The 24,190-nt window shown below is 36.7% G+C and overlaps 1 protein-coding gene and 2 long non-coding RNA genes across 6 annotated transcripts in view; 2 read left to right on the forward strand and 1 right to left on the reverse strand.

Moving 5' to 3' along the window:
* LOC114154655 (multiple C2 and transmembrane domain-containing protein 1) overlaps positions 1–24,190 on the reverse strand; it is a 151,086-nt gene that overhangs the window by 85,249 nt on the left and 41,647 nt on the right. For all 4 annotated transcript variants that reach the window (XM_028033956.1, XM_028033957.1, XM_028033955.1 and 1 more), the window contains exon 2: positions 16,969–17,089. In XM_028033956.1, the coding sequence (XP_027889757.1) occupies positions 16,969–17,089 (121 nt within the window). The remainder of the gene's footprint in view (positions 1–16,968; positions 17,090–24,190) is intronic.
* LOC114154660 (uncharacterized) lies at positions 47–22,634 on the forward strand. Its single transcript, XR_003597593.1, has 4 exons — positions 47–57; positions 5,499–5,503; positions 16,764–16,768; positions 21,551–22,634. It is a non-coding gene; the product is annotated as an uncharacterized LOC114154660 (long non-coding RNA).
* Positions 20,113–20,787, forward strand: LOC114154661 (uncharacterized). The gene is made up of 2 exons (XR_003597594.1): positions 20,113–20,240; positions 20,645–20,787. It is a non-coding gene; the product is annotated as an uncharacterized LOC114154661 (long non-coding RNA).

The raw sequence follows: 24,190 nt of genomic DNA on the forward strand, positions 1-24,190 counted from the left end.
AAAAAAAGGTAAATGTTCTCAATACAAGGTCGGGACAAGTTGACAAGAATTATTCTGGTGGAAAATGTTATTTCAGGTTTCAAGGTTAAAAACTAAAAAAAAAAAACTTCCTCTCTCAACATCACATAATTCAGAAACTGCTCTCCAGCAGAGAACAGTTCATTTATTTAAACAATTTCACCCCCTGAAATTGACTGAATGCTTAGTCCTTTACTTTTTTATCCTCTACATCGGCGTTTCCCAATTCCGGTCCTCAGGCCTCCCTGCTCTGCATGTTTTAGATGTGCCTCTATTCCAGAGCAGCTGATTCAAATGATTGCATGACCATCAAGTGCTGCAGAAACCTGTTGATCACCCATATATTCAATCCAGGTGTGTAGCAGAAGGGAAACACCTAAAACATGCAGGGCAGGGAGGCCTGAGGACCGGAATTGGGAAACACTGCTCTACATTATCTCCACTGCCCACATCATTTGCCACCATGGATTTTTACATCATCCAGGTCTATATCCAATAGCCACTTAAAGTGAAATTGTAAAAGTGTTGCAAAAGTATTGACATCGCCGGCACTTTTCACTTGTCATCAGAGCTCAACCACAAACTACTGTGTATTATAATGTGGTTTTATATAATAGACTCAGACAAAGTGGTGCATAATTGTGCAGTGGAAGTACAAGGACAACATTTTTTTTTTTAATCAAATATAACTAGCATTTGTGCCTTGCTGGTCTATATCAAAAGCTGCTTCTGTATTAATACTTTTGCAAGGCATTGCATATACAGTCCAATGAGAATAAGAGTAAAAAAATTCTGCTAAGCACCAGAATCTCTGTTCTCATGTGTCATCTGATAATGAGTATCTTGTATGATCATTAATTAGGAAATGTCTTACGCCCACATAAATACTTTCATGTGCTTATTACATTCAGTAAAAAAAAAGTGATGTCAAGAACTGACATATTTGTAGTGCCAAATAACTCTTAACATGCAAAGATATTTAATAGCCATAATAAAACCCAACACAAAACAAAGCATGAGGTCTGCTTTGTTTAAATATAAACTGCCGATGTTCTGCTGCCAGCAAAGCGTTGATGTGAGAGCAGCATCTGTGCTTACAGGGGCCTGCTGGGAAAACATGGCCATTTCCTCACATTTAGAAAACCTCTCAGACACATATGTTCATGTGTGCTCCAACTAAAGATACTACAGTAACACATATTTTTCCCTTTATACACAGTTACCTTTTACAAATCTCTGAACAACAGCAAAAGCAGGACGGAAGAAATGCTATAAAAAATAAGAAGAAAAGAAGCAGAACTGAAAGTTTGAGATTGTGCTGCTTCTTTTAGAAAAAGACAAGGGAACTTTGTAAATACAAGCATGGAAAGTATTTAAAACACAAAGATGCAATTGATCCTCTTTAAACTAAAGAAAAATAGTCCCAAACTACAGATACCATTGCCAAAAAGACGTCTTTTCCTATATATTGCTGTCTTTTTGTGCCTCAGTGGGTCAATATTACCCAGACACACATCACTGACTCAGAGGCTCTGCATCCCACAGTTCCAGCTTTATGGGGCCATAACGCACACAGGCTGAAGAGTATGAAATGGAAAAGGCTCTCGGTGTAGGAGGGTGATGGCTGAAAACGAGTGAGTGGATCCAGCAAGGAGAAGAAGAGGAAAAGGAAGCACAAACCTGGAAAACAACCACAGCTATCCACTTATGTCAGATTATTTTTCAAAGTTTCAGGCATTCACACCATTGGGGAAACTCAAATGAATACTTCACTCACTTTCCTAAGAAATGGGTGAATGTCTTACCACCTGAGGGCTGCTGGATTGATAACGCAGATATTGTAAACTCAATAATTTCTACAGAAATGAACAATGATTGACTCAAGTGTTTAATGGATTAGAACACCATAGGCTTTTGTTCACTTTTGAGCCATGAAAGCATGAAATAGAAGTTCATGCTTGAGGCAAGACTGGGTACAAAATGCACATATGTCACTGTCAGGTTCAAACAACCTAAAACATTAAAACATCACACAAATAGGAGAAAGACAAGAGAGTTTAGATTTACTTGCAAGGAGAACGGACAGGAGCGTGCTTCAGCTACAATCTCCCACCGTTCTAAAGCACGTTCTGCCGCACGTTCTACCGCACCCTTTCTTTTTATTTCCTTAGGGCAGTCCCAAGTTACATAGCTTATTCGGTTATCTTGAGTTAATTACATAGCGTTGCTGTTTCTTCTGTTCTCTTGAGTCACAGGCGTGTTGCACCTACGGGATGACGTAGTGCAGAGTTCAGTTCCTGTTTGTTTCCTTCTGTAGCTACAATGCAGGGACTGATGAACTCAGAACAATGGGAGCTGTTGCACAACAAAACAACTTCACACAACAAACATAATAAATACTAAATATTTCTAACAGTCACTCCAGTAAACTTGCAGGCATAATTGTTGTACAGATAGAGGTTAGAGGAAATGGTTTTCAGTCATGAGTTAGAGAGCTGAATAGATTTCATAACTGTGATTTAATAAAAAATGTAAATGGTTTAAGTAGATTTAAGGGGATTTAATAGTGTATATACTGGTGTAGCATTTTAGTTTGACTAATACAAGGTTACAAATACCCTGAATGTTTTAGGACCTATTTAAAAAGATCTGTAGAGATATTCAGAAATTCAGCATAGTTTCTTGAAGCTACTTCCACTAGAAACCCCACTTATCATCCCAGAAAAGAATATTAATGTATAAATATATGTGTAAAGTATGTACATTACAGGTTAAAAAAACAAACTTTGCCTTAAAGATATGTCTCCAGACATGTTTACTAGAGATGCACTGAAAGATTGGTTGGTAAGCTGTTACCATTCTCATGTTTCTTTGTACCTCGTCACTTAATTTCACCCAAAGACACCTTGAATAGTTCAATTGAAAGAACAACAAATTCCCACTAAGAGACAAGTGTTAACTACTCCTCCAAATAATTGTAATTTCAGCTGTGCATTTGTTCAACACAAAATTGTGCTTTTCTGGCATGATTTAAACTTTGATCTAAAAATTTTGCCTAGAATCCCAGATCCAGAATAGTTTCACATCAGGTCCTTCATTTTGCATGACTGTTATTGAAACCAAGTAGGAACCAGTGTGACAGTAGCTGGGAATAAAAATAAATCTGCTTATGAGAGCACACAGCAGAGGACACAGCAGGTAATTTTGCCATGGGTGTGGTACAACACACATCTGAAAGCGAATGGTAGACCTCTTTTTTGTGAGTGGCTTTCTGTCTTCGCAACAGCAGCAGAGAACATAATCAACCCCACATTTATCTCTTCTGAACACCTAATGGGCAACGACCATAAAATCTGCTGTCTGTGTGTATTTGCTGGTAAACCTGACTGCCGTTCCAGACACCTGAGCCCCAAAGATGATAAAACGGTGCTGGGTGTTCCCTGCTCGAACAGGGATCAAAATTTACACAAACAGAACAAAAACCCTTTCATATTGATAATTTTCTTTTACAAAAGTATCCTCACCTAAATAATGCAGTGGGATGGTTTTACAGACATGAATGTGCAGTCTTAAAATTTAGCATGAACAAGTAGCCCAGAGCAAATATTCAAATGTAATGACATGGTTCACTCACTTCTGGTTTCATTATGAGACCAGTAAGTCACGACCTTGTCCACATGATACTGTTACCTATAGGGTTTGTTTCGATAACATTGTTATGTAGCTGTAGCTAAACCAATATATGAGCACTCCACCACTGATGTGCTCATATATTTTGACAATGTTAACTAAATTAAGAATGGATTCTTGCTGTGGAAATAATCACTAGTGATTTTTCTTTCTTCCTGACTTGCTCAGTTAGTTTCACTGTTGTTCCTCAGGCAGAGAAAAACATTTGCTATACTTCTATGCACACTCTTACAACCACCCAGTGAACACCAGAGATGATATTTTAATGCTAATATTTTAATTTGCGCATGCGGTTGTGACGTCAGCGCGGCAGGTGCAAAGAGCCCAACCTGGATTTGTTGCACAGGATTTGTTGCCGCGCGCTTGCGCAGTATGAAGGAAAGAGGAGGTGAGCTGCACAGCAGGCTGCGACAACAAGAGACAGTGATCGGCGATCACCGATCATACACTTTTTCACGAAAATCGGCCGATTATGATCGGTGGCCGATCGATCGACACACCTCTACTGAAAACATGAAACCATCATGAGACAAAAGCATTTCAAACAGATTGGCAGATTTACAACATGGATGTGCAGCCAGGATGTCTGCAGCAACTGTGCGAAGCTATCAAGTCAATATGAAACAAAATGCCTATAAAATATTTCCAACAGCATCTTAAATCAATTCAACAAAGAATTAAAACAAAATGGGGCGTTACTCAGTATTAGCAAGGTTCTACTAAATATAAAGTCCTACCCTATGTTTTTTTTATTTCTAAGCATGAACGGGGTCTGACTGTTCCTAATGGTTAAAACTAAAACTTTCAAATTCCATTTCTGCTCTATTTAGTTGAAACTGGCACTGGTAGTGTCAGCATTTTGTTTTATGCATTTGGCAGTGAAATCAGCTTCTGCAACATTTACTCGCTAAAATATTTCCCTTTTCCTCTCAAAGCCCCTTGCTTGTAAAACAACTCAACTGGTTCGTCATCTCCCTTCAGAAATGTGGGAGAACAGATGAAAGCTCTGTTATTGCTAGCTCTGTCGTTATGTATTCTTGCATAATTAACCTGGGTTTTTGCTCATTCCCAGAACTGCCACAGCATTTAAATGAAAGAATTAGACTTTCAAGTTTCAACTCACTCTTGCAATGAAAGCTTCACATTAGATGAAGGGTTTTGATTTTACCATAAGCTTTTAGCTGTACTTGGCTGTGCGGGATTCTGCGGGAAGTTGTTAGATAGAGTTCTCATTGAAATCTCACAAGGCATTAATGATTAATTATGTTTGAATCGAGGAACAAACTTGCAATGTTTAGCAAAAATAAGTGCACTCGGGGCAAAGGTGGCTAAAACTACAACTAAAACCCAAAACCCCCAAAACAATCTTGCATATCATATTCTCCTCTTCATTAATTAAAAACATGTAAAGGTATAATTGCCCGATTGCTATATGAATGTAGCAGCATCTGAGATGCATTATTTTTATTTTTGCTGTGCTGATGTTGAAAGTTGTATTTTCTTTTTTGCAGAATAATAGACGTTCTTAGCTAAATGCAATCTAAAAATTCAAAGATAGTTTTTTCTAAGTTGGCCTGGGAAAAAAATCTAATTGTAGTTTCAGTTGTGTTTGCATAGTATTTAGTATTTGATTACCTGTGAATTAAAGATACACATAGTTTGTATTCCACTATTGTGACTGAACTGGACATGCGTTATATTGCTAAGTAAAATGTGGAAATGCAGCTAAATCACACAGATATGATAACTGTTTGTGTGATATGTTCCCCTGTAGGTACAGAGGCGTGTAGTGTATGTTCCCCGTTACAGAGTTCTAGCATTTTTGCATTTTTGTCATAGTTAGATGTTTATAATCATCAAACAAATTGACCTCAACACTTTGACAATTGTTTTTGAGAAGAGGCGTCCACCTGCAGTAGGTAAAGCTGTGCCACAATTTAAAAAATGTTCTAACATATTCTTGGCGAAACCTTCTATTAACAGACTTATAAAATATGCTAATTTGTGACTGCGGGGCGAAACATGATCTCATGTCAGTGTTCCTTTATAACACTAATGAGTGAAACAGTTAAATATTTAACTTCCCTATTTTCATCATCAATCTGGACTATTCATTCCCTATTAATGAGCAATAGTTCTTTACGAGCAAAGGCCAGAAAAAAAGTGTCTAAATTATTTATTAATAATGTATTAGCAGGCAATTACATTTCATTCTAAAATGATCTAAAAATACCTGTGGATAAAATGTTACCTTATTGTGTTTTGGAAGGGAATATGGATATTATATAAACATAACCAACATTTGGAATTAAATATATAAGTTAATAAATAAATAGTAAATAAATAAGTAAACTTTATTTCGTACAGGGCCAGGAAATAGTATTTTTTCTCCTACACTTACATTCTTAAGATTATAAAAATATTTTATTATAATATTAAACCACTACCAAACAATGTAATATTTGTCCTTTATTATTCTGATTCCACTGTTTTAATAGTGACTCTGTGGCGGTGGGTAAAGATTTGTGTTCCCAGGTCAAAACAGCAGTTCTGCTGAAGGCAAACCTTCTCTGCATCAGGGGACATAATCCATGTAAATAACCCAGGTATCCGACCCAAAGCCAAAACGCACACAGAAAAACAGCCTAGGTAATGAAAGGTTTCCAATAGGTTGCGATCCACAGAAAAACATTCAGGAAGACGATGCTTAGCAGCAGAGGTAGGACCTACCAGAACCAGGACTGGTTCATGTGTAAAACCACATGATGTAAACATGAGAATGTCACCGACCACCCTAAGCACAGTGGTTTCAGTAGAATGCATGTTTCTAAATCCTGAATTTAAAAAAAATGCAAAAACAAAATCTGTGTCTCCAAAAAGAAATAAAATGTATAGTCTGGTCAAAGGTAAAACCATAAAGATTATTTAAAAAAACTTGACCATCTTTTGCATGAACTAAACATCGGAGGTCTGAAAGAAGTAGACATTACGTTTGCGTCATTAGAAATCATTTCAAAATAAAACAAACTTGATAAAATTTTAAAATGAAGAAACTGCAAGATGTGTCTGTTTCACAGTGAATATATAAAATTACCAAAATTAATACCATGTGTAAGATTTAAAATTTTATCTCATGCAATAATTTAAATTCTATAACTCAAATGAGTGGACTACAAGTGGCTATGATTTACCTCACCTCTGACCTTAAGTAAACCTATTTACCTAGCACTAGCTGTTCAATAACAACTGTAGGAGGACCTACACCAACACATTACCTGTCAAAATATCTTATTAAGAACCACAATATGGATGAGGCTGACTGGCACTTGTCAGAGAAGAGAGCACCAGAGATGTAAAGATCCACATAAAACCTTCAGTCATGCTTGAGTTGCACTTAAGGACAGATTCACACGTGTGTGTGTGTGTGTGTGTGTGTGTGTGTGTGGGTGTGTGTGTGTGTGTGTGTGTGTGTGTGTGTGAGAAAGAGAAAATGAGAAACAGAGAGAGAGAGAGATAGTGAGAGAAAGTTCCAGCGCTTCATGTAGTGTCAGGACTGATGAATGGCTGCAGCTCTAGGGTTTCCCATTACCCAGAATGCAGTCTGGTATAAACGATGTTTTGTGTACGGGAGTCAGGACCAAAACACTCTACCGCAAGATGCTGGCATCTTACCTGAACACCTGCCTCAGAGATAGAGTAATTACAGGCTCCATGATGAAGATAATCAAATTTCCCCCAAAATTAACCTTTAACACAATGTAACAAGATTGTGATTAAAACCAGAGTTGGAAGATGCAATCACATATTAGATTCAGCTTTCTGCAGCTCGACAGAACATAAAGATAATGCAAAGCATGTATAAAAAAAAATTACACACAAGGTTAAGTAGAAAAAGGGGATGATTAATGCCAAAACCAAAGCTAAGGGATACTTGTTCTCTGATCTTTCCTTAATTTTAGGCAAATACCATTCTGGACACCCAATCTACAGCAATTCAGTCTTCAACAATGAGCATCAAGGATCCCAGTTTGTTCATAAAATTTTTACAGCACAACGTTTGAAAAATTTGAATTTGCACAGTCACAAAATCAGAACACATTATTTTTAAAAGCCTTGGCTCAGACAAAAATACATCAAACTCTGCCTTTCATGCATTTGAGTGGATAAATGCTTATTCAGTTAATAAAAACACAAGAACTCAATAAGGAATATATGGTAAACTAGAACTCTGCACAATGAAAAGCACTGAGATGCATTAGTCATGGACTTACAATCATTTTGACTGCAGATGCAATCCAGCAAAACAATGTTTGTGAATCCGTATGCATCCGTCTAATACTGTTAACTTTAGCTTGTAAAAATCGCTTATTGAAGCCAATTTATTACAGCTTTCCATACATCTCAAAACTTCTTTTGAAGATAAGTTTTGCATCTGCTATGCCTCTTATTTTTACAGAAAGAATAAAGTTGTACAACATTATCAGAAGGGGAAAGTATATGTCATGTGTAAAGAGTTTGGTTACGCATCTTTAATGTGTAAGCAACGCCAAAAGAAAACACAAAACACCCGGCATAATCAAAATGTTTTTCTTTTGATTTGAGGCCAGAATAAAGTCATCTTGTTTTGAATGCAACATCTTTCATAGTTTAATACAAAGTCGTTATTTGTGCTGTTTTAAAAACTTAGCAAAAGTATTCACACCCCTTGAATTTTTCCATAGTAATGGCACACTACCAACTTCAGTTTATTGTGTTGGAAAAAATTCCAACACGATAAACTATCACCTTTAACACAAAGTAGTACATAATTTTAAAGGGGAAGGAAAATACCGACTTTCAAATATTTTACAATCAAACATCGGAAAGTAGCATATAGATTCTAGTAATATATGCAATGACAAGACTCAGTCAAGATGTGATTCACATATGGCCTGGGCTGCGTCATTTTCACACAGGAGTATGCTTTGCTCTAAGTTGCTCCATTGTAGCTCTGGCAGTAACTGAAAGGCTAACGTATGCTTATACATAAAGTGTGAAGTCTTTTAAACTCTGTCAGGTTCTCAAAAAAAGATTACACTGTATCAAACTCCATTAGCTGACAAGCTTTACTGTCCATGTTCAGGAGAAGCATTCCCATAGTACAGTGCTGCTAACACCGTATTGTACAAAGGGAAGTGTGTGCTTTGAGTGCTGCTCTTGCATACAAATCAGATTTGAGGAGTGCTTGAGTATAAGTTGTTCTGTCAATAGGTTTGCCCTGCTGAGCTCTTCAGCTTCTCCAGAACCACCACATCTCATGGCTGCTGCTCTAATGAATCCCATCTTTACTTAACATTACAGTTAAACACTCTTTGTGGTGTTTATTGATGACTTGCACAGTGCTTCCTTAGATATTCACAGCTTGGAAGTTTGTTTTAATAACATAATACTTCTGTAAACTACTCCACAACATTATCTCTGGCCTGTCTGGTAGGTTTCTTGAAGCAGTTTGTTCACTAAAAAACTCTGATTTTTGCAAAGCCGCTATATTTTTTTCTGAAAGTAAAGTGCAAACAGATACGTCCTATCTCTTTATCAAGATGCTTTTAATTTTGCTTCGATGCAAAAACTTAACGGAACATGGTACGAATTCACAAGACACTTATTAGATTTACTAGATAAAAATATGTAAAAACCATGTGCATTTTTCTTTCCATTTCAATAATGTCCTACTTCATGTTGGTCTATCACATAAGATTCCAATAAAAATCAATATAAGTTTGTAGCTGAAACTTGACAAAATGGAAAGGCCAAAGGGATTTGAACATTTTATAAGGCACTTTATATAGACCCACTTAACCCCATTGCTTGGATTTTATTTCACATTTTTCACTGGTACCGTCTCCAAGACAGAGAACTGTCAGGAAAAATGGCAAAGAGGCAGTGATGCAGAACATTTGCAGAAGCAGACACTACCATCTTGAGCATTTATGCATTGTATCCAGACATCTGACTTCATAAAATCGCCTGAGCGAAGCTGATTCATTATTAAGCACCTCAAAGTTTTAAAAATGGGAACACTTAAGTCTTGTTTTGGGTTGTCAGCTGTTTTACAGGTACAAGCAGGATGACTTCTATGAGAAAATGGTCGAGACCTGAGGTTTACATTCTCAGCCACCCACACATGTACACAAATGAACAGCAAGAATGAAAACTGAAAAACTAGTGACAAGCTTCATCATGTGGTGTTTTACTGAAAACGTGGGCCACACAGAGGGTAATCTGTTTTCATCCAGGGCATGACAGCTAAGACAGAGTTAGGGCTCTGGGGAAGCGAGAGGATATTGCTGATAAGGCATTTTAAAGGAGATGCCTGACAGCTAGTATTGGCTACAGCACCAAACACGACAAATATGAGTCACTCACTCGCTGTTCATGTTTTTCTCTAGGTAAAAGGCTACAACTATAATATTCCTCCTGCTACAATTTATCTACTCCGTTTCATGACTCAAGGCAATTTTATGAGATCTAGACGTAAATTTAAAAAGGCAGAGAATGACAGGAAACAACCCGAGGATAGACAGTTTTGGATTGATCTTTCCTATTTCTTGTCATTCAATTACATTCATAATCATTTGAAAAATGTTTAAAATGTTGGTTATTTAGGAATGCAAACGACAAACAGTAAAATAACGAAGCTAATGGCAAAAGGCTTATAATCTTGGGATACTGCAAAATGCATGTTACAGTGATATAAATAAGAAGGGATGAAGGATTTTCTTATGCTCACTTCCTGAGCAGTAGAAAACAGAACATGGCAGGCAGATAATGTATCAGCAGCTTAGACATCTTAAGCACAAGGCTAAGATACAGATATGTGCCTTAATGCTGAAAGCTGATTGCCCCTCCTTATGTTCATCAGATGTACCCAAGTAATTTTACCTATAAAGAATTTCTTTAAAATATTATTTTTTCGTTCCGGAAAAACAAGAAATTTCTTGTTTGTAAATGTATTCAAACCAGTAAATGTATTCAAAATCTGCCTTCTTATTTTACCTCTTTGATTTGCTGTAAAACAGCAAAATAAAATGTTCATGTCCTGACTGTACTACAATCGAAAAGTGTGGTGTGCAAGTATGCGTTATCTAACAAGGGGAAGTTGTTAGCTAGGTTTTGGTCAAGTCGGTCAACTGCTAAGGAGGCAATCAGAAAACTAAGGCGAGGGAGCAGGGCTGTAGACTTGGAATCGTACGGGGGCAAGCTGGATGAAGCAACTACAAAATTGCTTTTAATTGCTGTTGTTCAACCCGTGGATAACCGGATGGATTTTCTTATTTTCTTTCTGCTAAAGGTCTGTCTTTGCTACTGGCCTGGGTCTATCCGTTTCTTTTCTCCATAATAAGCTGTCTCGATGGACTCAGGACAGAACAGGACAGGTGAGCTCTGCACCTCACTGCTCATTATCAGTGATGAAAAATGTACAGGAGAGGGCAGAGCAGCTTTTTTTTGCTGTTGTCATAGTAACTGTAGAAGATGCAAATAATTCATTAGTTACAATTTACATTGAGTGCAGATGTTAATTTAAGTAAGGAAAATTTCTTTACGTGTTTTTGCTAACCTGTGATTTGGTTTTGATTTGCCACAAGATATAAAATAATCCTTGGATAATTAAAGCTTAACTTAGGGTTTTAATAAATTGATCTACAAAAAATCCAACTTACTAGGGAGCAACTGACATTCAGGAAGTGACTAAAGAGTGCCATTTTGAAATGGAGGTTTTACATTGTTTTATTATCTTCTGAGAGATCCCGGTCTCATTTCTCTGAAACCAGTTTTCAGCTTAAATAAATATAATTTAAAGTCTAAGTGTTTACGGGGTATGAAATTTTAGGGAAAACTGAGGGAAACTGATAGGAGAGAATTCCAGAAGATGTCATGTTCTGTGTGTTAATTTGGAGTTTTCGGTGTCTCTGTGTCTCCGTGTTGTCCTGTTCTCCCCTCGATTACTCCCAGGTGTTTCTCGTTCCTTAAGTACCCCGTGTGTATTTAGTGTCACCTGTGTCTCTGCATCTCTGTCGGGTCCTTGTCTAGTGTGCGCTTAGTCCTTCGTGTTGTCCTTTGGTAACCGGTTGCTACCGGCGTCGAGCCCTGGCTTCCGCTCGGCCGTGCTGCCCGGTGTTTGTGGACTGTTTTGGTTTTTGTTCATTAAATCATCATTTCTCACTGCATCCTGGGTCTGCTGCGTCTGCCTCACCACCACCACTTCATGACAGAAGATGTACAAAACTCAACGCAAAACACAATCCAGAAAAAAATCAAAATAAAGATCAGAACACAAACCAAAAAAATTTAATTTTCATCTGCATTATGATGAAAAAAGTCCTTGTCATAACTTATGGCAACAGAGGTTTATGTCTACTTTTATAATGGCGCTTGGGCAGCATGGACAACCACCCAGGGCATCATCATGTGGGCGGCAGCATGATGAAGTGACTGTATCTACACTGAAATAATATATGCTGGACACCTTTTATGACAAACTGTACTTTCTTTGGCACTTTTTCAGATGGTGGGTAGTAGGGAATTTTCCATAAAAAAAGAAATCTAAAAAACGATCTCTATTTTCAGTCAGCAAAATAAAAAAAACCTACTAAATATAGCCGTAAATGAATGTTTTTATCTGAAGAAGCAGCCTAATTGACATCTAAGAAGGAAGTTTCAATGAAATGCATAAAAAAATAAACATTTTGGTGCAAGTCAAAAATTCCCTAAAATGAAATATTTTAAAAAACAAACAAAAAATCCCTATTTCCTACCACTAATATCAATGAAACTATTAAAGATGGCCAAAATGGATGACTTTATATTATTCAGCAGCCCAATTTATCTTTAGTAGAGAAGTTTTATTTAAATCTGATGAAAGATACAAATTTGAGGAGCGGTCAAAAAATACTCAATTTTGTCAATCTTTGAATTTTTTTCCGTCTGTCAAATTAGCTTTCGTAGCATTTTTGTGGCCTAATAAATCTTTATTAAACAGTCCCAGACACCTACAAAAAATTGAGCTTGTTAAGCTTTTGGGGCTTGGTTTCAACATATATTTTTTAATATGGTATCCCAAAAATGCCATGTCTGCTCTTAGGGTCAACTTTGAAATTTGTTTTATTTTTCAAAATAACATTTTTTAAAGAAACTTCATTTTTAAAGTAAGCCATTTATACCATGCATTTTCATGTTTTGCAATATGATTTACATCTATTTAAAGAATGTCATTACTAATAAGTGTCAAATTGATTTATTTTTTAAGTAATCAGCTTTCAAAAATCCCATATTTTTCTACTCAAAGGTGGGTTTGTGACAAGGTACATCTACGCCCCAAAATTTCAAAAACTTTTAGACATAATAGACTGAAACATTTCCAGCTCTTTTCTGTTAATACACTTAAAAGAAAAATGCATTTAGCGTACTAAAAATCTAAAGAAAAAAAATTGACTGCCGGTACCTAGTACAATAAAATTCTGAATAAAAATGTTCAGCAAATACATCTTTGCCTCTGTCATAATTGCCCTTTAGCCATTTCCCGAATCAGAAGCTACAATCGGAAGCCAACTTCAGCTTTGATCCAGTCAGTTAGGAACGCCGCCACAGCTAGAAGACTGGACTGATGTTTCCTTCTGTGCAGTCCAGTTCTGTTTAGGATCGTGCAGACGTGCAGGACCCAGCGGATTTATAGTGAATTGTACTCTTTTCACCGTGAGACAGAAACGGAAGATGGATTCCCGTCGATTACCCAGTAGGATTATTCCTTTGCTAAGGACAATGAAGACAGAACCAAATGAAGAACTGAACCGACCTTTGCGACTTTGAGAACAGGAAGATTCTTTAAACACCTTTCTTTCAAACTGGACTAAATATACAAAAGATGTAGAACCTGAAATAAAAATGACAGAAAGACAGCTGAGACAAAGAGTTCCCAACATGTCCACAGCTAAATCCAACGAGGTTTCTGGAAAAGACAAATATGACAAACAGTTTAAAAAGCCTTTGTAATGTAAAAAAGAACAGAAACCCGTCATACAGGACCTAAAGAGAAAAGAAGTTGCCAAAGACGCTTTAGAGGAGAAAATGTTTTATAAAGAAATGGCTAAGCGGGAGCCAAATGAAGGCTTTCCGTCTATATCAGTGTTTGTACAACACAAGCGTGAGATGAGGCTTTCTGAAAAGGCCCCATCTCAAGAGGATTGTAAGAAGATTGTTTATGACAATCTAGAGGAAATAAAGAGGAAAGAAACTGCCAATTACATTTTTTTGGAGAAAAAGCGTTGTACAGAGAGGGCTAAGCAGCAGTTACGCCAGAAGTTACAAGAGGAACAAGAGAGGGAGAAGAAAGGTGCAATGAAACAGTTTCTGACTGACACATGGGATACTCAAATTAAATATAAAAAGCAGAAAAAGAAAGAAAAGGCTGAAATTGAAAGGCACCAAATGGCTGCCATAATGGAGTCAGATAGACTGCATCAAATTGAGGAAATTGAGATGAGGAGACAGAAGAAAGAGAAAAGCCGGATATTTTTGAGACAGGATGAGACTCAGCCTAACAAAGAAGACCAAAAGAGATCTATTGATGACAGTTTAGAGGATATATTGAAGAAAGAAGCTGCTTATGATGCTCTTTTACAGAAAAAGCTTTGTAACAAGATGGAAAAGGGTGAGTATGCCAAATTGTTACATGAAGTACAGCAGCAAGAGAAAACTCCAAAGCAAAACCCTCTGGCTGATGAATTGGCTGCCAGACATCAATATAAACAGAAAAAGAAGAGGGAAATGGACGGGACTGAAAGGCAAGGGGTGCTTCCTGGATATCGAGCTGAGAAAATTGGAGCCAGGAGACAGAAGGAGCCCCAGCAGAACCTGAAGACACAGGACAATGTTACTGAGCAAGGAAGAGATGTTCAGTATGAATCGGTTGTTCTAGATCATGACAGTGACTGTGACATTCCTGATAAGGACAGAAGTCGTGAAATACGTAGAAAAATAGCGTACGACCAACTGTCACTTATAAAGAAGAAAGAAGATACGAAAAGGACTTTTATGGAGGATAAGTTATTGATAGAATGAAACATCAGGAAGCTGCAGAGCAAAAGCGTAAAAAGCTGCAGCTACCAAGTCTCTGACTGATTTGTGGGATTCCCAGGTAAAACATAAACAGCAGGAGAAAAAGGAACTTCGTGAGATTGAAAGAAAAGACATGCTGTCCTTAATTGAATTGGAAAGAGTGTGTGGAGGTGAAAGTAGTAAAAGAATCAACCTTGAGAAACGCAAACAGCCTGTTTATAACGAAGTTCAGGAGACTCTGCCAGCAGCAAGACCAAGGAGAAGTTGCTCCAAGTCCTGTGTGGGAAGAACGATGTATTCTGCCGACAAACATGATGACAGAAAAACCAGCAATGTTTGCAGACCTTTACTGAGTCGTCAGAAAGTTAGCAATACCAAGCTTGTCAGACTTCCCTCACTGAACTCCAACTCTGTGCACCTCCCTGAGAATTGCCAACAGAGTTTTACAAAAAAATTGTCAAACTCTCATCCATTCCCATACTCAAATGAATAACTGTTTCTCAGCTGGCCAGGGAATGCGATGGGATTCCCCTCGAGGCGCTAACCCAAGTGGCTGAGGAGAGGGAAGTCTGGGCCTCCATACTTAGGCTGCCGCCCCCACGACCCGACAAGCAGAAGAAAATGGATGGATGGATGGATGGCTCTTCAAACCAGTCGTTCCTTTTCTCTTCTGCCTGTCTGTGAAAACAGAGGCTTTCACTTATCGTTTACATAACATCTTTGTAAGATTGTCCGTTAGCTATGTCAGACATATGAGGCCTTACCTTTGAAGGTAGCATATAGGGTATTAGTAAGTTTAAGTAATTATAAGTCATTTTAACAAAACGTTTTCTCTGGGTGCTCCAGTTTCCCTACAAAAACGATAGATAGATGGATAGATGGATAGATAGATAGATAGATATTGTCTGACAGACAGTTACATATTGTCTGTAATTTTGTCCATTAGTTAAATAATTCAACTTTAAACATAAGTTCTCTCCGAGTCTACTACATAGTTAGCTAGCTATAAATAGATAGGCCTATCAATAGGTAGGCAGGTAGATAGAGCTATCAGTAACACTTTATTTGATAGGCTGTGCATAAGACTGACATGACATGTTTCAGCTTAATGACTAGTTTTCACTAGTCATTAAACTGAACTTCTACCTTGATAATAAACTGGTTTTAGGTTTATTAATTCTATGTATTTAGGAAAATGTTCTTCTAATGACTTTAGATGCATAGTTTTAGGTAGATTTTATTTTAATTTCTGTTAGAGCAGACCCCACTAGGACTATGTCACTCCACAGCTGCTTATGTCTCATTAATGTTGGCAGGTATAATGTGGTCTTGAGATTCTGTTTCAAACTGAGTTTATACACCTCTGGAAAAAATTTAAAGTTTCTCTGATTTTACTCTTTATAGGTATATGTTTGAGTAAAATGAATATTATTTATTCTATGAATTACTGACAACATATTTCTTTATTTTGTTTGTGAATGTATGTAAATAAGCAGTTAGATTTAGAAAACTGCACCAGCAAATATCTTTTCATGGGTCCTAGTCTTATTGGGGGCTAAGCACCCCTAAAAGTCAGATAGATCCTAGAATCGCCCCTGGTGTTTAACAACAAAAATAAGCCAAAAACATTTTTTTTGGTGGTGTCGGATAATTAGCACAGCAAAGTTTCTTTGTTTCTGTGGGCTACTTCTACTGCCTGGACTTACCAGGCAATACGTTCATTGAACATGATTGAACGTTCATCACGTTCATAAATCACGTGACGGACCGTGGACCCGTCACGTGATTTATGATAGCATATAATATTACATTGTCTGAAGACCAAACTTAATCAATAAAAAGTGACAAACTTCTTTTCTTATTTTGATACAGAGAAACTTAGAGGACTCATTTCAGCTTAAGGATAGAAAAGTTTTTGTAGCCTTAGTTGTTTAGATTATGCTTAGATTTTTTGACAATAGATAAAGTCCACAAACGTATCTTTTTTTAACATAAAACTGTATGTGTTTCTTTATTTTGTGGGGATATTACCATTATGCTGTTTGTAACACTGACAAGAGACAATGGTAGAGTCACTGTCCTTTGGCCAGATGACAAGATTTGAGAAAGATATTCACAATGTCCTTCTAAATTAACATCAATTCACAAACTGAGCAGATCTCCTACCTGTCCGGTCACGAATGGCGAGATTTTTCCCTTTCTTCAAGACAATATCCAATTGGTACATGGCTGGACAAGGCAGATGAGGCTGAGACTCTGCATTACTAGGTCCAACAATGTTGATGCCCTGTAAACACAAGAAGTCCAAGTTATACAAATACTTCAGTGCTTTTTAGGACTTTTATTACAAAAATAATATTAAAGTAAATATAAGTTTCATCAAAATATTACTTCTTTGCTAGTCCATTGCCATTTTCAATGCACTTATTCCATTAACATTGCACAGAGGCCAGTTTAAACCAACTTTTCTTGATGAAACCCAATTGACCTCAGTCAAAGCAATCCCCTAATCCTATATCCATCCAGGGCTATACGTTCTGGATGATAAGAATTTATAGCAGTTAATATTTGACATAGAAATGTGTTAGCAAAATAACTATAATCTGGTTGTTTTAACCAAACAGTTTTAGTAATCCAAACTTGTTTTAGTAATCCAAATGTTTACATTTATTATGGCTCTTAAAAAGCTAAAAAAGATTTTTTTAAATCCCTGTAACCTTTTCAAAACTGTTAATACCAAATAAGTTATTTGAAGACAAAATAAAACATTTTTAATTGTCTCAAAATAACAAAAAATGCCAACTTACAGTTGAGCATTATTCAAGGAGAAACTCATTTGGCACTTTGATTTCTCTTCCTGTCTTGAAGCTTCAAATAGGACATTTTCCATATTAGTTCTACAATCTGCAAGTGCAAAGTATCTCCATGCAATGAAAAAAATTATACTTGCAAATTACATATTATGTGCTCCCTGATATTTACTGGGAACTGCTGAGTGCATGCAAGTTCTTGTGAAAGGCTAGCAGCATGGGACTCTTGTCTACTGCCATCTTTTTTTTGCATGTCATGCTGAAGGCCTGAGGTCAGTGCTGCACTTTGACAATGAACCCCCCAATGGCTGTTTCTATGCCGCTCATTTGCAAGCCACAACAGGAACTAAGCCATTCTATGGGCTTCACAATAACATACTATCTTATTCAAGCTTTTGCAAATTTGAATCCACCATGTTTATTTCTCATTGTACCCCATCAGGCAGCCCTTTGGTGAGCACTGGTGTCATATTTCACCAGCTGTGGTGCTCAGACATGAGGCTAATAATAACTACAAAACAACATAAAAGTCTCGAGGACCACCAGATAACAGAGAAACTTAATAAAAGTTATTACTCTGGAGTTTAAATAAATTGATATTTAGGTTGAAAAAATATCAAACATTAATCAGAAGGCATTGTTTATAACAACACTGTCATTTTTGCAAAAACTTTCCAATTCTATATGACTGACTTACAGATAATATTTTTGTTTAACATCTTTAGGTTATGCATCAAGATTGTTGTCTTTGCACATAGATTCACGATTTCAGATAAACATAATATGAACATCCATTTTTTAATGGATAAAAATAACAAAAAATTTACAACCTTGATAAAAATTAAAGTAAATTTTATTTTTGCAAATCAGTTATACTCTTGTGTGATTTACAAAGTCAGAATCAAATATAACACTTTAGCATACTATGCCCTTATAAGATAGCCTTTAACTTTCTTTTCTTAATTTTTGTTATGAAAAATTGATTTAGCAGATTTAACAAAAACAAGTACTGTTTCATTCATTGGCTGATTGACAGATAAATCCAAATGTTTTATTTGAAAAACCTCCCCACACATTTAAATAAGACTTGGCGTTAACTGTGGATGTAAGTCACTGACATTTAGCTAACTGGCTCTGTGTATGCATTAAACCTTTACTGAGGGGTTCTAGCAACACCATGCCATTCAGACTTTAAATGTAGCCAAATAACGCTGGCCAAACAGTGACAAGATGAGACCTACTGAACATGACAACTTTACAAAAGATATATTAAACTACATAAGGATTAAGAGTATGATAATAATTCCCATAAATTGTTTTTTCTAAACATACATAGCAGTGCACAAGCATAACAGGTGTACAGGATTTGAAATCGATTTGCTTACAGCAAAGCTTGTTTGAGTAAAAAACAGGTGCAGGATTAGATAAAGCATGCAAACAGATGAACCAGACAGACATCCTTTCAAAATCTAACTCGAAAACTCAGATAAAGAAAAAAAAAGCTTTTATATACAGAATTAGTAGCAGCAAAGACATGAGTGCAAACAAATAGATTCTATTTCTTGAACCAGTCCCTTTGTTTGGTCTTTCCTTTGGGACACAGTCAGGACAGAGGACATGACACAACACAAGACATGACTCCGCTACGACAGCTCAGGTATAGTTATCTGTCAGATCATGAAGCCGATGATGGGAAATGTGAAAGCGTAAAATGTCTCAGGTAAGTAGACTGAATTTTTCAAGCATTTATATATTGACCACTTAAAGAGCTTTATGCCAAAGAAGTCTAATTTCAAAGATAAATTCATAGTCTAAAACAAACTTGACACAATACTTCAAGTTTAAGGGTCAGTATTATGTTTTACAGACACATCCCACGTAGCAGACCGAGCTGGCCCGGATCTGACAAACCTCTGGTACGGCAAATTAGATGTCAACCACACCTGGGCCAGGTCTGGAAGTAGTTATGTCACCCATGTAGCATGTGACAATTCATTTTCTCATAAGTCTAAAAGTGATGAAAATATTAAGAAACATTTGTACATTTTACCAGATGAAAGGACTTTTAACCAAAAGAATAATATAGCAAGTTTAGGGATATAATACCGCAAAATATCACTTTATCATTTGCAATTTAAGTTTAAATTATCATACTGTTGGCAGCTGCATCTATGTGAGATTATAAATCATTTTAGGAACTCAGCTTTTAAATGAAGTCCTATAAAAAAAAATGTTTCTAATTTTAATATAATATATCTTTCTAAATTACACACACACACATATATAATATTCTTCTGTTGTTGTTTCAGTCCTTAATAATTTAATTCTAATGTCTACACATAAGAATTTTATATTTTCAATGGAAATGACCATCCACATATGCTTGATAGTGGAAATTGAAGTGAGGTAGTCTGCCTGGTCCTGGTGGTGTACGTGACAAATTGCAGGTTTCAGCTCCGTCTCCATAGTAACGGACTCACGAGCTGGTAGCTTGTTGAATGTCTGGTCGAACGTCGAACTGAACTCAATCCCTACGTTTTTCGTATCTTCCTTTGTTTTTTTGTTTTTTTATAGTCCAAATAAATAATTCGTTTTAATCTATACATAGCTGTGTTTTCCCGACCACCTGTAAGTCTTATTTATTCAACAACCGTTGGAAATATTTTACAATGTCCGTTACTGTGCCGTTGAAACTTTTAGCTAACCCTAGTTCAGACAGCACGATTTCCAGTTTAGTTTATTATTATTGTTTTGATATTTCTACTAATTATATGTTTTTAGTGACATTGTTTGGCTGCTGTTGTGTGCCTGTAGCTTTTAAAATGTCATTTTAACTGTTAGTATGAATACTTATCAGTACGATTAAACACTAACGGTAACTTAGCTGTTACCCTTGAGCCGTTAGCCTGTGGCTGTTGGCTAGATTGAGTCCAGATGTTCAACATTGTCCAGGTTGAAATGGCATTTTTGAGAAAGGGGATTAACAATGACGTATGGGTTTATTTGTTAATCTCTGTTTATTTTCTATATAGTGCGGTGTAGTAAGCACAGAGGGGAATCCTACTGAGCTGCCTTGACGCAACCTGAGCACGGTGGAAATGGGAGATGGAGAACAGATATGTATACTGGCGTTTTTGAAATTAGAATGTTGTAATAAAAGAATTGTGTTGATATACAGTGTGTTTTTATTGAGACCAATTAACTTGACAGTCGTTTTTGTGGACTGTGATTGGAATCCAGAGTACCCGAGAGAACCCACGCATGCACGTGGAGAACATGCAAACTCCATGCAGAAAGGACCCTCTTAGTGTGAGGCAACAGTGCTAACACTGTGCAGTCCATCTTAAGTAATAGGTATCTATTTAATTAAAGGTAAAAACATGACAGAGTAATACTATTTTTTTTTTTATAAATGTATAAATGCTGAAGGCTCTGGCATGCCGACTGGAGGCGCGTCTGGACTGCGCGAAAAGTGTGCATATGTGTGCATGTAAATTTTACCCAAAATAATAATTGTATGTATTTATAATGAGATTTTTAATGGACGTGTATGTTTAGAACCACCTAGTGGTGTGATGAGTAACTGCATGCAACGGTCCTTCAGACACTCTCACGGCTTCCCCCACCAGAATTCTGAGGAATACTAGTGAAGGTAGGTGCGATAGAGGCAGCTCTTCACTACTTTTTTTTACTTAGGGTCATATTTTTCTAGTTCAACAATTAACGACATACTGTAAGAACATTTAACATCTAAGAATATAATTTGTAAAGTTTTCTCGTGGTTGGGCTGGAAAAATATGACCCTATGAGTGGGAGCTGCGCCAGTTGGTGTTCGTGGCTGATCACTCTTATTTTTCAGCTGTGGGGCTACTTGCATGCAGTCAGAAGTCACATTGTGAAGAGTGTTTCATTCTGTGTCATACTAGGTGGGTTCAAAGTATAAATTAATGAATATATTAAAGATTGTTTTGTGAATATTGTAACTGTTAACTGCTATGGCAGTTGTCTGTTATTTTACTGTTTTGTGTTGTTGGATGTTATTTTTGGAATAAGAATGCTTTGTTTTTGAGGAATTGTCAACTGTTTTACTGTTTTAAAATCTATACGATCACATCTAAAAAAAAGAAAGAAAAATAAAGAATTCTGAGGGATGCTGGTGGAGCTGTGGGACCACTTGGATGCAGTCAGAAGTCACATTGTGAAGAATGTTTCATTCTGTGTCATACTAAAAGGTGACAAGCAACCAAGCGAGGAAGGCTACATTGGTGCCGTGACGAACAAGGAAGGTTACACCTGAGACTAGTGGATGGCTAAGAGACCTTGTCGCTGGAATCGAATGTGGCATGTGCAGGCTTTCTTGGGGCCGGGATCAACAGAGGGCGTCATGGGGCTGGGATAGACTAAGGTACTGGGAGGCATGACACTATTGGCCCTCATTTAGTGAAATAGCGTGTCAAGATTTTACCAGCACCAGAAAAAAGACTTGTAATAAAACCGCCTCTCTTTTTCTGGTGCTTTTTAAGCTGACTTACAAGACACAACACGATTATGTCATCGACTACCTGATGCTCCATGAAAGCCAGCGTCCATCCAGCAGAACAGCCCAAGGTTTTAGTTAGGTCCCTGAAAACCTTTTTGGCCAGGCTTGGAGGCCATTTCTGCTGGATTTCAAATGGCTGTCCCTCAATGCTAGCCCAGATTTTGTTGACAATGCGTTCCTGTGCCTCTTTCAGGTACTTAAGACAGCAACATGTCTTAGACTCCCTGATGCCTCGACACATCAACGACTTCACAAAAAGTCGTATTGTGTCTTTTCTGTCATGGTTTGAGTCTTCTGTGCGTTTATTTTTGAGTTTCTGTGTCTCTGAGCCTCTGTGTTGTCCTATGTCCCCTTGATTATTCTCAGGTGTGTCTCATTCCCTTCTCTTGTGTATTCCTCATAGGACTTTCTCAGTGCTTCAATTTTACGTCTCATCGTTATCAGTTCTTGGACAATACTGATAACAGGTTGCACCAAAGAACTGAGCCCTAAACCCAGTTTGAGAAATTCTATGGGGTCTTCCTCATCCATAGGAGACGTGATCACCGATATAAAATGCTTTAGGAAAAACATGTTAAATACCTCAGTACACTCTGAATGTTCTCTTCAATCCTCATAGTCTGGGCAAAGGCCTGAGAAACCAGGTTTCCAAATATGGCTTTTAAGTCGCCATATTTGTACTTCAGGTTCTCAAGTAAGTCCAAAGCGAAACCTGAAAAAACAGATAGCGCACCAGATATTTGGTCCTCTCTCTGATGCTTTCATCCAGGTGACCCAATGCAAAATCCTCCCAATCTTCCTCTAGAATTTGATAAATAAATTCTTCGATCGCAGGTATTGCATAGTCTTCAACTAAAACCTGGAGATCTCCTCTTAGTAAATCTATGACAGCCATTTTGTTATATTGAACTCAGATCTACCACTCAAACTGACTTGAAATTGACTTTGTAATTTAATATATATATATATATATATATGTAAACATGTTTTCTGTTGTTGTTTCAGTCCTTAATAATTAAATTCTGATGTCTAAACATAAGAATTTTATATTTTTAATAGAAATGGCCATTAACATATGCTTGATAGTGGAAATTGAAGTGAGGTAGCCTGCCTGGTCCTGGTGGTGTACGTGACAAATTGCAGGTTTCAGCTCCGTCTCCATAGTAACGGACTCACGAGCTGGTAGCTTGTTGAATGTCTGGTCGAACGTCGAACTGAACTCAATCCCTACGTTTTTGGTATCTTCCTTTGTTTTTTTGTTTTTTTATAGTCCACATAAATAATTCGTTTTAATCTATACATAGCTGTGTTTTCCCGACTACCTGTAAGTCTTATTTATTCAACAACCGTTGGAAATATTTTACAATGTTCGTTATTGTGCCGTTGAAAATTTTAACTAACCCTAATTCACACAGCATGATTTTTAGTTTAGTTTATCAATATTGTCAATATTTTTTCTACTAATTAAATATTTTACTGACATTGTTTGGCTGCTGTTGTATCGGTAGCTTTTAAAATGTCCTTTTTAACCGTTAGTGTTTAACCGTATTGATAAGTATTCATACTAACGGTAACTTAGCTGTTAGCCTTTGGCTGTTGGCTTGATTGAGTCCAGTTGTTCAACATTGTTCAGGTTGAAATAACATTTTTGACAAAGGGGATTGATGCTGACGTATACCCTGGTGGAAAAAAAAATACTTTAGTATATTTCAAATATACTTAGCCTACATTTGTGCAAGTACATTTTAAGTATAGTATTAAGTGTACTACCTATAAATATATACAAAGTATACTAAAAGTATGCTTGTACCAATTTTGACATTATAAGTTTAGACACACTTAAATATAATTGTACCAAAATACACTTTTAAGAAATATATTCAATAAAAGTATACTATAAGTGAACAAAATATGTATTTGCCCAAGTGTAATACACTTGCTCAAGTGTTTATAAAATATATATTTAAATATCTTTTAAAGTATGCTTAAGTATACTACAATTTAACATACTTAGTGTATTTATTTTTCACCAGGGTAG

The sequence above is a fragment of the Xiphophorus couchianus genome, chromosome 12 (genome assembly GCF_001444195.1).
Source record: "Xiphophorus couchianus chromosome 12, X_couchianus-1.0, whole genome shotgun sequence".
Taxonomy (NCBI): domain Eukaryota; kingdom Metazoa; phylum Chordata; class Actinopteri; order Cyprinodontiformes; family Poeciliidae; genus Xiphophorus; species Xiphophorus couchianus.